Here is a 9,801-nt window from a genome sequence, read left to right as displayed (position 1 = left end):
GAAGCCCTTCTCGGTCCGGGGTCCTCAGGTGGCTTTCCCAGGAACCCGGTGGGTCCTTGATGCTGGGGTCAAAGGAGGAGAGAGCCAGTGTGGACCCTAGGTGTGTCTTCTGGTCAGAGTGGGACTTGAGCCTCCCTCTCCCCACTCCCTACTCCCAAGGTCTGGCTGTGTCATGTGAGGGAGGAATCAGACTTCATGGGCATCTACTCAGGCCCAATTCCGAAAGGTGGAGAAATGCCATGATCACAGCAACCGTGAAGAGGCCAACTCAGAAAACCTGTGTTTAGTTGGCGGGACAGGGTGTCACAGCCTGCGAGGCCCTCGCTGCCTGGGTGCCCACATCCACTACTTCTCCTCGACCTTCTCCAAGGACTGGGACTGCTTCTTCTGGGGCAAGTCTTCAAGCATCAGGCTCAGCACGTGCACGATCTCGTAGTACAGCTCCTGAAGCCTGGAAGTGGAGGAGGAGAGGAGGCCTGAGCTCACGAGTGGGCTCCATGCCGCCCTGGCCCTGCCCATGGCACTCTCGCACCCGCACGTTCACCACTCCTGGTAGATGTGGGGTCACGGAAGAGCAAGGGCTTCAGAGCCACATGGGGCTGGGCTGGGAGCCCGGCTGTGCCACTCTACCTGTGGCCCCAGGAGTAAAGTCATTTCACCACATGTGTCAGGTGGGAGGCAACAGACTCCTGGGCTCGGAGCGAGGTGAGCCCGTGGAGGTGCCCAGACGCTGCCTGGTCCACGCCTGGGCCAACACTGGTCATTCCTAGATCCCCTCCTTTTAGTTCCTCCTGTCTGCGAAGCCCTCAAGGCAGCTTTTGTTGAGAAACCAGGCTAATCGTGCACCTCCCCTTCCTGCAAGTAACGGCCAGAAGGACCCCAGCTAACTCACACTGAGCACAGCCCTGGGCCAGGCCAAGCTCAGAGCTTCACACACATTGCTTCCATAGTCAACCCATCCTGTGCCGGGTAGGAAAGGGACAAAGACTTTGCCAGAGTCACACAGCACCAAGCCAGGGGCTTCAGCTTCTGACTTGCCAGCCAGCAGCGTTCTCTCGGCCCTCTGAAAAGTGCTTGGTGAGGAGGGTCTTGGAGAGTCAGAGGAGCCAGTATTTAAAAACAGGTCAGGGTGGGCTGGGGAGGCCAGTGGGTGGAGTCTCCCCCAGCCACAGGCCCATCCGCACAGCAGCCCAGCCCCCGCACACCGCCAGGAAGGGCCTCGCCCTACCCGCCCTGCACATCAGCCATTGCCCCCCTGGGCCTGGGGCCGGGTCAGCGGGGCTGGGACTGACTTGTAGATGGTAGCATCCTGGTTGTCCAGAGTGGACAAGTAGACATCAATGAAGGGTAGGCTAGTGCCAAAATCATCCAAGACCATGGGGTCAGTGTGCCGCAGGGTCTTCTTAAACTTCTCCACCAGCTCAGTGAAACTTTTGTGGTCAACATTCTTCTAGAGAGGGAAGCATAAAGAGAGCAAGGATGAGGAGGTAGTGACCGGTCTGCACAGAGACCTGGGGACCCTCCACGTGGGGCCCAGGCAGAGGCCTGACCCTGGCCCCAGGATGGATCCTGAGTCCAATCACAGTTCACCCCAACCCCTTCTGGGCCTGGACCCCCCTGACTGAGGTCACCTGGTGAGCCACCATCCCTGACATGAGGACAGGTGACACGGGAAGGAATCGGTGAGAGCCTGAGCGTGGCTCAGCATTTCACCCTGTTCTGGACGAACCTTGGGCATACCGAGACAGGCGGGCATCTCCACCTCAGAGAGGAGGCTGAGGAGGAAGGCACCAGCCACTTGGCCGAGAAAGGGGCAGCATGCTGTTCACGACCCGGCCGAGCACCCCGGCAGCTCAGAGCACTTCGGCCGAAAAGAGAGGACTCTCCTCCAGCCCCTCACAGTGGCATCATGCTTGAGGGAAAATCTCCAGCCCACTGTGCTCACTCTTGATCCAGTTTAGAAAAACTGAGGTTAGTAACACCTGTCAGGGCCTCCGCGGCCTCGCCTGCTCAGCGGACGGGGACGAAGCCTGCTTGGCACCCAGCGAGTCCTCAGGAGCAAGAGTGCTCCAGGCAAAGGGCCCAGCAATGGAGTTTTGCCCATGAAGGAGGGAAATATGATAACCACAACACTCAACACTTGAAGAGGTCCAGAGAAACATAAAAATACAGAGAATAACGTCTGACTCTGCAAAGTACAGGGGGGTGAGTAGCTGACTTACCAAATGCCACAAATGCCTAAGGCCACCCGCCCTCCACGCAGGCCCCAAGGCCCATCTTCCTGACCATTCCTTCAGCCCTGACTGTCCCTCTGCTTGTCCGCCGGCCCGTGGAGACCACCTACCTGCGTCTGCATCAGCTTGCTGACCTCCTCCTGCTGCCGCTTCAAAATCACATGCTTTTCTTCCATGAGTGTCATGTGTCTCTCTAGCATCAGCTCCCGCTCAAACTTTTTGACAGAGTCCTAGAGGGTGGGAGGATGGAGGTAAGATATGGGCTCTCAGTGCGCACCACTCCTGTCTTCCTTCTTCCCCAGTCTCCCACTGCTGCTCAGGCCCCTCAGCAGGAGGATCCCCTCACAGGCCAGCCCCCAGCTCAAGCTGCCAACTGTAGCTGCAGTGACTTCCTAAGCACCTACCCTGCACACCAGCATCATGAGGGAGGGAAAATGCAGGGCTCAGGGCAAAGAGTCAGGCTGCGGTAGAGCCTGGTCACCCCCCCTCCACTTCAGGAGGGAGATAGTTCAGTGTCCTCCCTTGAGACTTGGCCCATCCACCTGCCACACTTACCACTCCCCCATCCTTACAAGCACCACCTCACCTCAGTGTGAATGATCATCACACCCACGAACATGCTAAGGAAGACGAAGGAGGCAAGCAAGATGAAGATGATGGTGAATGAACGGCTCAGAGTAAAATTCCGGGCATCCAGCTGCTGCTGCAGGTCTGTCCAGCCATCGACCTGCTCAGGCAAGGCAGGGTATGCTGAGCACCTAGGCCCAGAGCGGCAGGCCTCCTCTCACCCACCGTGGGGAGCCCCAGCCCCACCGAGGAGCAGGCCGGCTTCCTTCCACATCAGCCCTGCGACAGCCCCTAATCCTCTGACTCCAGGGCATACATGCTGGCCTGGAGCTGCATGGCACCACTGGGTGGGGGCACTGCTGATCAAGGTACCCTAAGGGCTCTCCTCCAAAAGGCCTTCCATCCCTCCCCAAAAGACAATGCCTCTCTGCCAGGCCCTCCTTTGGAGAGACCCCAATCTTTCCAGAGTCCAACAGAATCTAGACTTTGAGACTTGGGCTTTGCAGGCTTCTTCTGGGTGGCTTTGTGACAGCCTGTTCCCAAAAAGGCTCTGTGACATGGGTTTCCCTTCTAAATTAAACTTAATCTGAATGAATTGTCTTTTGAAAACTTTTTGAAAGTTTTACACCCCTGTGGGACAAATGAGAATGCTCTAGGGAGTCACAAGATTAGAGATAATCTTGTGGCCAGGGCACTGGCCTATCCTTAGTCCTAGGAGGCCAGCCCCCAGCTTCCCCAGACCAGCTAAGTGTCTGAACATGGGAAAGGCCCCCAAGTGAGGCCCAGCATGTCCACACGCCCACACCAGCTGCCAGTCCCTTCTCAAGTCCCCTGCCCCTACCACTGCTCCCAAACACGGTACCGTGGCCAAGCTGAAGAGGGTAAAGAAGGCCAGAGCCAGGTTCCCCCAGTTATTCAGGTCAGCACTCTCTGGAACTCCAAATAGGCAGAAGCCCAGGACAGCGAAGACGTACATCAGGACGAAGAGCAGGACGAGCACGGAGGCCACGGTGCAGGCTGTCTGCCTCATGGCGCTGACGAGTGTCTGCAAGGCACAGGCACTGGGGCTAGGCCAGGCTGCAAGGCTGGGCTGGACTCAGAGGACAGGGGTCCAGCCCGTCCCGACACCAGCTGCCCCAGAATCCAGTGCCTTGCCTGGCACATGGCAGATGCTCCATAAATGGTTGGATGAATGAATGGGAACTGTGCCCAGACTGAGGGCTGGACCAACCTAAGAGTGGTTCATCGATGCCTGGCCTCCACGCTCAGTTGCCCATGGGTGTATCGCCCGTGGTGTCCCAGGTCTCGTGCAGCCTCCCCGTCAGCACCACTAAGCACTCCACTTGAACCCCAGCCTGCCTCTGTGGTCATCCTAAGGTGCCCTCAGCTGGGCGCCAGCCCTGAATGCTCTTCCAGGCCGAGGAGGAGTATGGGAACTACCCTGGGAGTGGGAATGAAGAAGGCTGAGAGGAATAGGACTTCTCAATTCTTCTGGGCCCCATTTCACAGGCAGGTCTCCACCTTGTGACCTTAGTCTTCCCCCATGAGATGGGTGTTTGTCTTATTTCCCATGCCTCATCGTTCCTTCTCCATGCCCTGGAGTCTTGCATATACATGTTCAGCTACCTTGATACTGTCACAGATACCATGTCAAGGTAGGAAGATGTTCCCATTTCAAGATGCAGGATCTGAGGCTCAAAGAAGCAAAATGCCTTGGTCACAGTCACACTCTGCTAGAACGGCAGAGCGGGAACACATTCTCCAGCCCCTTGCCTTGTGCCACCACAGTCAACCACAAAAGCACCTCTTTCTAAGCCAAGATACTATTTATTGACTTAGCAGTAGGAAAGGAGGTACTGGTGGAGCTGGGACACAGGACAGTGAAGTTTTGATAGTCTGGGGTAAAGTGCAAAACAGAGAGACAACCCAGGAGCACTGGGGCTGCCCTGTATGTGGACCACTTTGGCAGCTGCCTGCAAGGGTGAATGCACACCTGACGCCCCCCTCCCCTCCTTGGGGGAAGAAAAATCAGTGTTAAGGAATTAATTCCAAAAGAACTGAGCTGTAAAAAAATTGCCTCCAATCCTGCAAGAGAGACAGAACTTCTTTCCCAAGACTGCTAAGACTGAAGAGGTAAGAACTCATGAAAAAGGCTGCAATGGGACACAGTCTGCAGGCGACATCTTCAGGGTGCGGAGGGGCAGGGCCATGTAGAAGAACCTGAGGTACCTTGGAAGGATGAGGGAGAGGCCCCACTTGGGTCTCCCACTTCCAGGCTAGTGCACAGGCCCAGTGCCACCCAAGGTCAAAGCCAAGCAGCCTCGAGAACAGCCGTGCAGAAAAAGTCACGCTCCCCGGAAGCCTGTGTGGGACTGACTCCTGACCGCTGATCTTGGCCACGTTCTTCAAGCACTATCCAGACAGGCCCCATTATTCTGCAGTCTAGAAGGTTCAGAAATCTAGTCCCGGGAATGAGCCTCCAAGGTGGGAGAGCTGAGTCCAGGATGTTGGACCACCAGAGAACTCCCAGCCCCATGGAATATTAATCGGTGAGAGCTCTCCCAGAGGTCTCCACCCCAACACTACGACCCAACTCCACCCAAGGGCCAGCAAGCTCCAGTGCTGGACGCCTCATGCCAAACAACTGGCAAGACAGGAACACAACCCCACCCACTAGCAGTCAGGCTGCCTAAAGTCATACTAAGCTCACAGACACCCCAAAACACACCACCAGATGCAGCACTGCCCATCGGAGGGGCAAGATACAGCCCCACCCACCAGAACACAAGCACCAGTCGCCCCCACCAGGAAGCCTACACAAGCCACTGGACCAACCTCACCCACTGGGGGCAGACAACAGAAGTAAGAGGAATTACGATCCTGCAGCCTGCATAAAGGAGACCCCAAACACAGTAAGTTAAACAAAATGAGAAGACAGAGAAATATGCATCAGATGAGGAGCAAGGTAAAAACCCATCAGACCTAACAAATGAAGAGGAGACAGGCAGTCTACCTGAAAAAGAATTCAGAGTAATGATAGTAAAGATGATCCAAAGTCTTGGAAATAGAATGGAGAAAACACAAGAAACGTTTAACAAGGAGCTAGAACTAAAGAGCAAACAAACAGTGATGAACAACACAGCAATTGAAATTAAAAATACTCTAGAAGGAATCAATAGCAGAATAACTGAGAGAGAAGAACGGATGAGTGAGCTGGAAGATAAAATGGTGGAAATAACTGCCACAGGGCAGAATAAAGAAAAAAGAATGAAAAGAATTGAGAACAGTCTCAGAGACCTCGGGGACAACATTAAATGCACCAACATTCGAAGTATAGGGGTCCAAGAAGAAGAAGAGAGAAAGAAAGGGTCTAAGAAAATACTTGCAGAGATTACAGTCGAAAACTTCCACAACATGGGAAAGGAAATAGTCAATCAAATCCAGGAAGCGCAGAGAGTCCCTTACAGGATAAACCCAAGGAGAAACACGCCAAGACACATATTAATCAAACTGTCAAAAATTAAATACAAAGAAAAAATATTAAAAGCAGCAAGGGAAAAGCAACAAATAACATACAAGGGAATCCACATGAGGTTAACCAGCTGATCTTTAAGCAGAAACTCCGCAAGCCAGAAGGGAGTGTGGCAGGACATATTTAAAATGATGAAAGGGAAGAACCTACAACCAAGATTACTCTACCCAGCAAGGATCTCATTCAGATTTGAAGGAGAAATTAAAACATTTACAGACAAGCAAAAGTTAAGAAAACTAAGCACCACCAAACCAGCTCTACAACAAATGCTAAAGGAACTTCTCTAGGCAGGAAACACAAGAGAAGGAAAAGACATACAATAACAAACCCAAAACAATTAAGAAAATGATAATAGGAACATACATAGCAATAACTACCTTAAATGTAAATGGATTAAATGCCCCCACCAAAAGACATACACTGGCTGAATGGATATAAAAACAAGACCCGTTTATACGCTGTCTACAAAAGACCCACTTCAGACCAAGGGACACATACAGACTGAAAGTGAGGGGATGGAAAAAGATATTCCATGCAAATGGAAATCAAAAGAAAGCTGGAGTAGCAATACTCATATCAGACAAAAGAGACTTTAAAATAAACATTATTACAAGAGACAAGGAAGGATGCTACATAATGATCACGGGATCAATCCAAGAAGAAGATATAACAATTGTAAATCTTTATGCACCCAACATAGGAGCACCTCAATACATAAGGCAAATGCTAAGAGCCATAAAAGTGGAAATCAATAGTAACACAATAATAGCAGGGGACTTTAACACCTCACTTATACCAATAGACAGATCATCTAAACAGAAAATAAATAAGGAAACACAAGCTTTAAATGATACATTAGATCAGATGGACTTAACTGATATTTATAGGACATTCCATCCAGAAACAATAGAATACACTTTCTTCTCAAGTGCACATGGAACGTTCTCCAGGATAGATCACATCTTGGGTCACAAATCAAGCCTTGGTAAATTTAAGAAAATTGAAATTGTATCAAGCATCTTTTCCGACCACAACGCTATGAGACTAGATATCAATTACAGGGAAAAAAACTGTAAAAAATACAAACACATGGAGGTTAAACAGCATGCTACTAAATAACCAAGAGATCACTGAAGAAATCAAGCAGGAAATCAAAAACTACCTAGAAACAAATGACAATGAAAACAGAATGACGCAAAACTTACGGGATGCAGCAAAAGCAGTTCTAAGAGGGAAGTTGACAGCAATACAATCCTACCTCAAGAAACAAGAGGGACTTCCCTGGTGAAACAGTGGTTAAGAATCCACCTGCCAATGCAGGGGACACGAGTTTGATCCCTGGTCCGGGAAGATCCCACATGCCACGAAGCAACTAAGCCCCTGTGCCACGCAAGCCACAACTACTAAGCCCTTGGGCCACAACTACTGAAGCCCGTGTGCCTAGATACAGCCCATGCTCCACAACAAGAGAAGCCACTGCCATGAGAAGCCCGTGCACTGCAATGAAGAGTAGCCCCTGCTCGCTGCAACTACATAAAGCCCACGTGCAGCAATGAAGACCCAAAACAGCCAAAAAAAAAAGGAAAGAAAAAGAAACAAGAAAAATCTCAAATAAACAACATAACCTTACACCTAAAGCAGTTAGAGAAAGAAGAAAAAAAAAACCCCAAAGCTAGCAGAAAGAAAGAAATCATAAATCAGATCAGAAATAAATCAAAAAGAAATGAAGGAAACAATAGCAAAGATTAATAAAACTAAAAGCTGGTTCTTTGGAAGATAAACAAAATGGATAAACCATTAGCCAGACTTATCAGGAAAAAAAGAGAGAACACTCAAATCAAAATAATTAGAAATGAAAAAGGAGAAGTAACAACTGACACTGCAGAAATACAAAGGATTGTGAGAGACTACTATAAGCAACTATATGCCAGTAAAATGGACAACCTGGAAGAAATGGACAAATTCTTAGAAAAGTACAACCTTCCAAGACTGAATCAGGAAGAAATACAAAATATGAACAGACCAATCAGGAGCACTGAAATTGAAACTGTGATTAAAAATCCTCCAACAGGGCTTCCCTGGTGGCACAGTGGTTGAGAGTCCGCCTGCTGATGCAGGGGACGCAGGCTCATGCCCCGGTCCGGGAAGATCCCACATGCCGCGGAGCGGCTGGGCCCATGAGCCATGGCCGCTGAGCCTGCGCGTCCGGAGCCTGTGCTCCGCAACAGGAGAGGCCACAACAGTGAGAGGCCCACGTACCACAAAAAAAAAAAAAAAAAAAATCCTCCAACAAACAAAAGCCCAGGGCCAGATGGCTTCACAGGTGAATTCTATCAAGCATTTAGAGAAGAGCTAACACGTATCCTTCTAAAACTCTTCCAAAATACTCCCAAACTCATTCTATGAGACCACCGTCACCCTGATACCCAAACCAGACAGAGACACTACAAAAAAAAGAAAATTAAAGACCAATATCACTGATGAATATAGATGCAAAAATCCTCAACAGAATACTAGCAAACAGAATCCAACAATACATTAAAAGGATCATACACCATGATAAAGTGGGATTTATCCCAGAGATGCAAGGATTCTTCAATATATGCAAGTCAGTCAATGTGATACACCATATTAACAAACTGAAGAATAAAAACCATATGATCATCTCAATAGATGCAGAAAAAAGCTTTTGACAAAATTCAACACTGATTTATGACAAAAACTCTCCAGAAAGTGGGCATAGAGGGAACCTATCTCAACATAATAAAGGTCACATACGACAAACCCACAGCAAACATCATTCTCAATGGTGAGAAACTGAAAGCATTTCCTATAAGATCAAGAACAAGACAAGGATGTCCACTCTCACCACTATTATTCAACATAGTTTTGGAAGTAATGGCCAAGGCAATAGGAGAAGAAAAAGAAATAAAAGGAATACAAATCAGAAAAGAAGGAGTAAAACTGTCACTGTTTGCAGATGACATGATACTATACATAGAGAATCCTAACGATGACACCAGAAAACTACTAGAGCTAATCAATGAATTTGGTGAAGTTGCAGGAAACAAAATTAATGCACAGAAATCTCCTGCATTCCTATACACTGACAACGAAAGATCAGAAAGAGAAATTAAGGAAACAACCCATTCACCATTGCAACAAAAAGAATAAAATACCTAGGAAAAAACCTACCTAAGGAGGTAAAAGACCTGTACTCAGAAACCTATAAGACACTGATGAAAGAAATCAAAAATGACACAAACAGATGGAGAGATATACCATGTTCTTAGATTGGAAGAATCAATATTGTGAAAATGACTATAATGCCCAAAGCAATCTACAGATTAATGCAATCCCTATCAAATTATCCATGGCATTTTTTACAGAACTAGAAAAAAAATCTTAAAATATGTATGGAGGGCTTCCCTGGTGGCGCAGTGGTTGAGAGTCCACCTGCCGATGCAG

At 49.1% G+C, this 9,801-nt stretch overlaps 1 protein-coding gene across 1 annotated transcript in view; it reads right to left on the bottom strand.

The window, feature by feature from the left end:
• Positions 1 to 257: 257 nt before the first annotated feature.
• CATSPER3 (cation channel sperm associated 3) overlaps positions 258 to 9,801 on the bottom strand; it is a 37,157-nt gene continuing 27,613 nt past the window's right edge. Inside the window, exons 4-8 of the mRNA XM_029217673.1 lie at positions 3,664 to 3,846; positions 2,821 to 2,961; positions 2,345 to 2,464; positions 1,293 to 1,450; positions 258 to 451 (exon numbers count right to left, since the gene is read on the bottom strand). Of these exons, the coding sequence (XP_029073506.1) occupies positions 346 to 451; positions 1,293 to 1,450; positions 2,345 to 2,464; positions 2,821 to 2,961; positions 3,664 to 3,846 (708 nt within the window). The 3' untranslated portion in view covers positions 258 to 345. The remainder of the gene's footprint in view (positions 452 to 1,292; positions 1,451 to 2,344; positions 2,465 to 2,820; positions 2,962 to 3,663; positions 3,847 to 9,801) is intronic.

Source organism: Monodon monoceros, unplaced genomic scaffold (assembly GCF_005190385.1).
Source record: "Monodon monoceros isolate NGI ecotype Baffin Bay Population unplaced genomic scaffold, NGI_Narwhal_1 Super_Scaffold_12, whole genome shotgun sequence".
NCBI classification, from domain to species: Eukaryota; Metazoa; Chordata; class Mammalia; order Artiodactyla; family Monodontidae; genus Monodon; species Monodon monoceros.
Note: the sequence above shows the minus strand (reverse complement) of the source record. Positions and strands in the feature narration are given on the sequence as shown.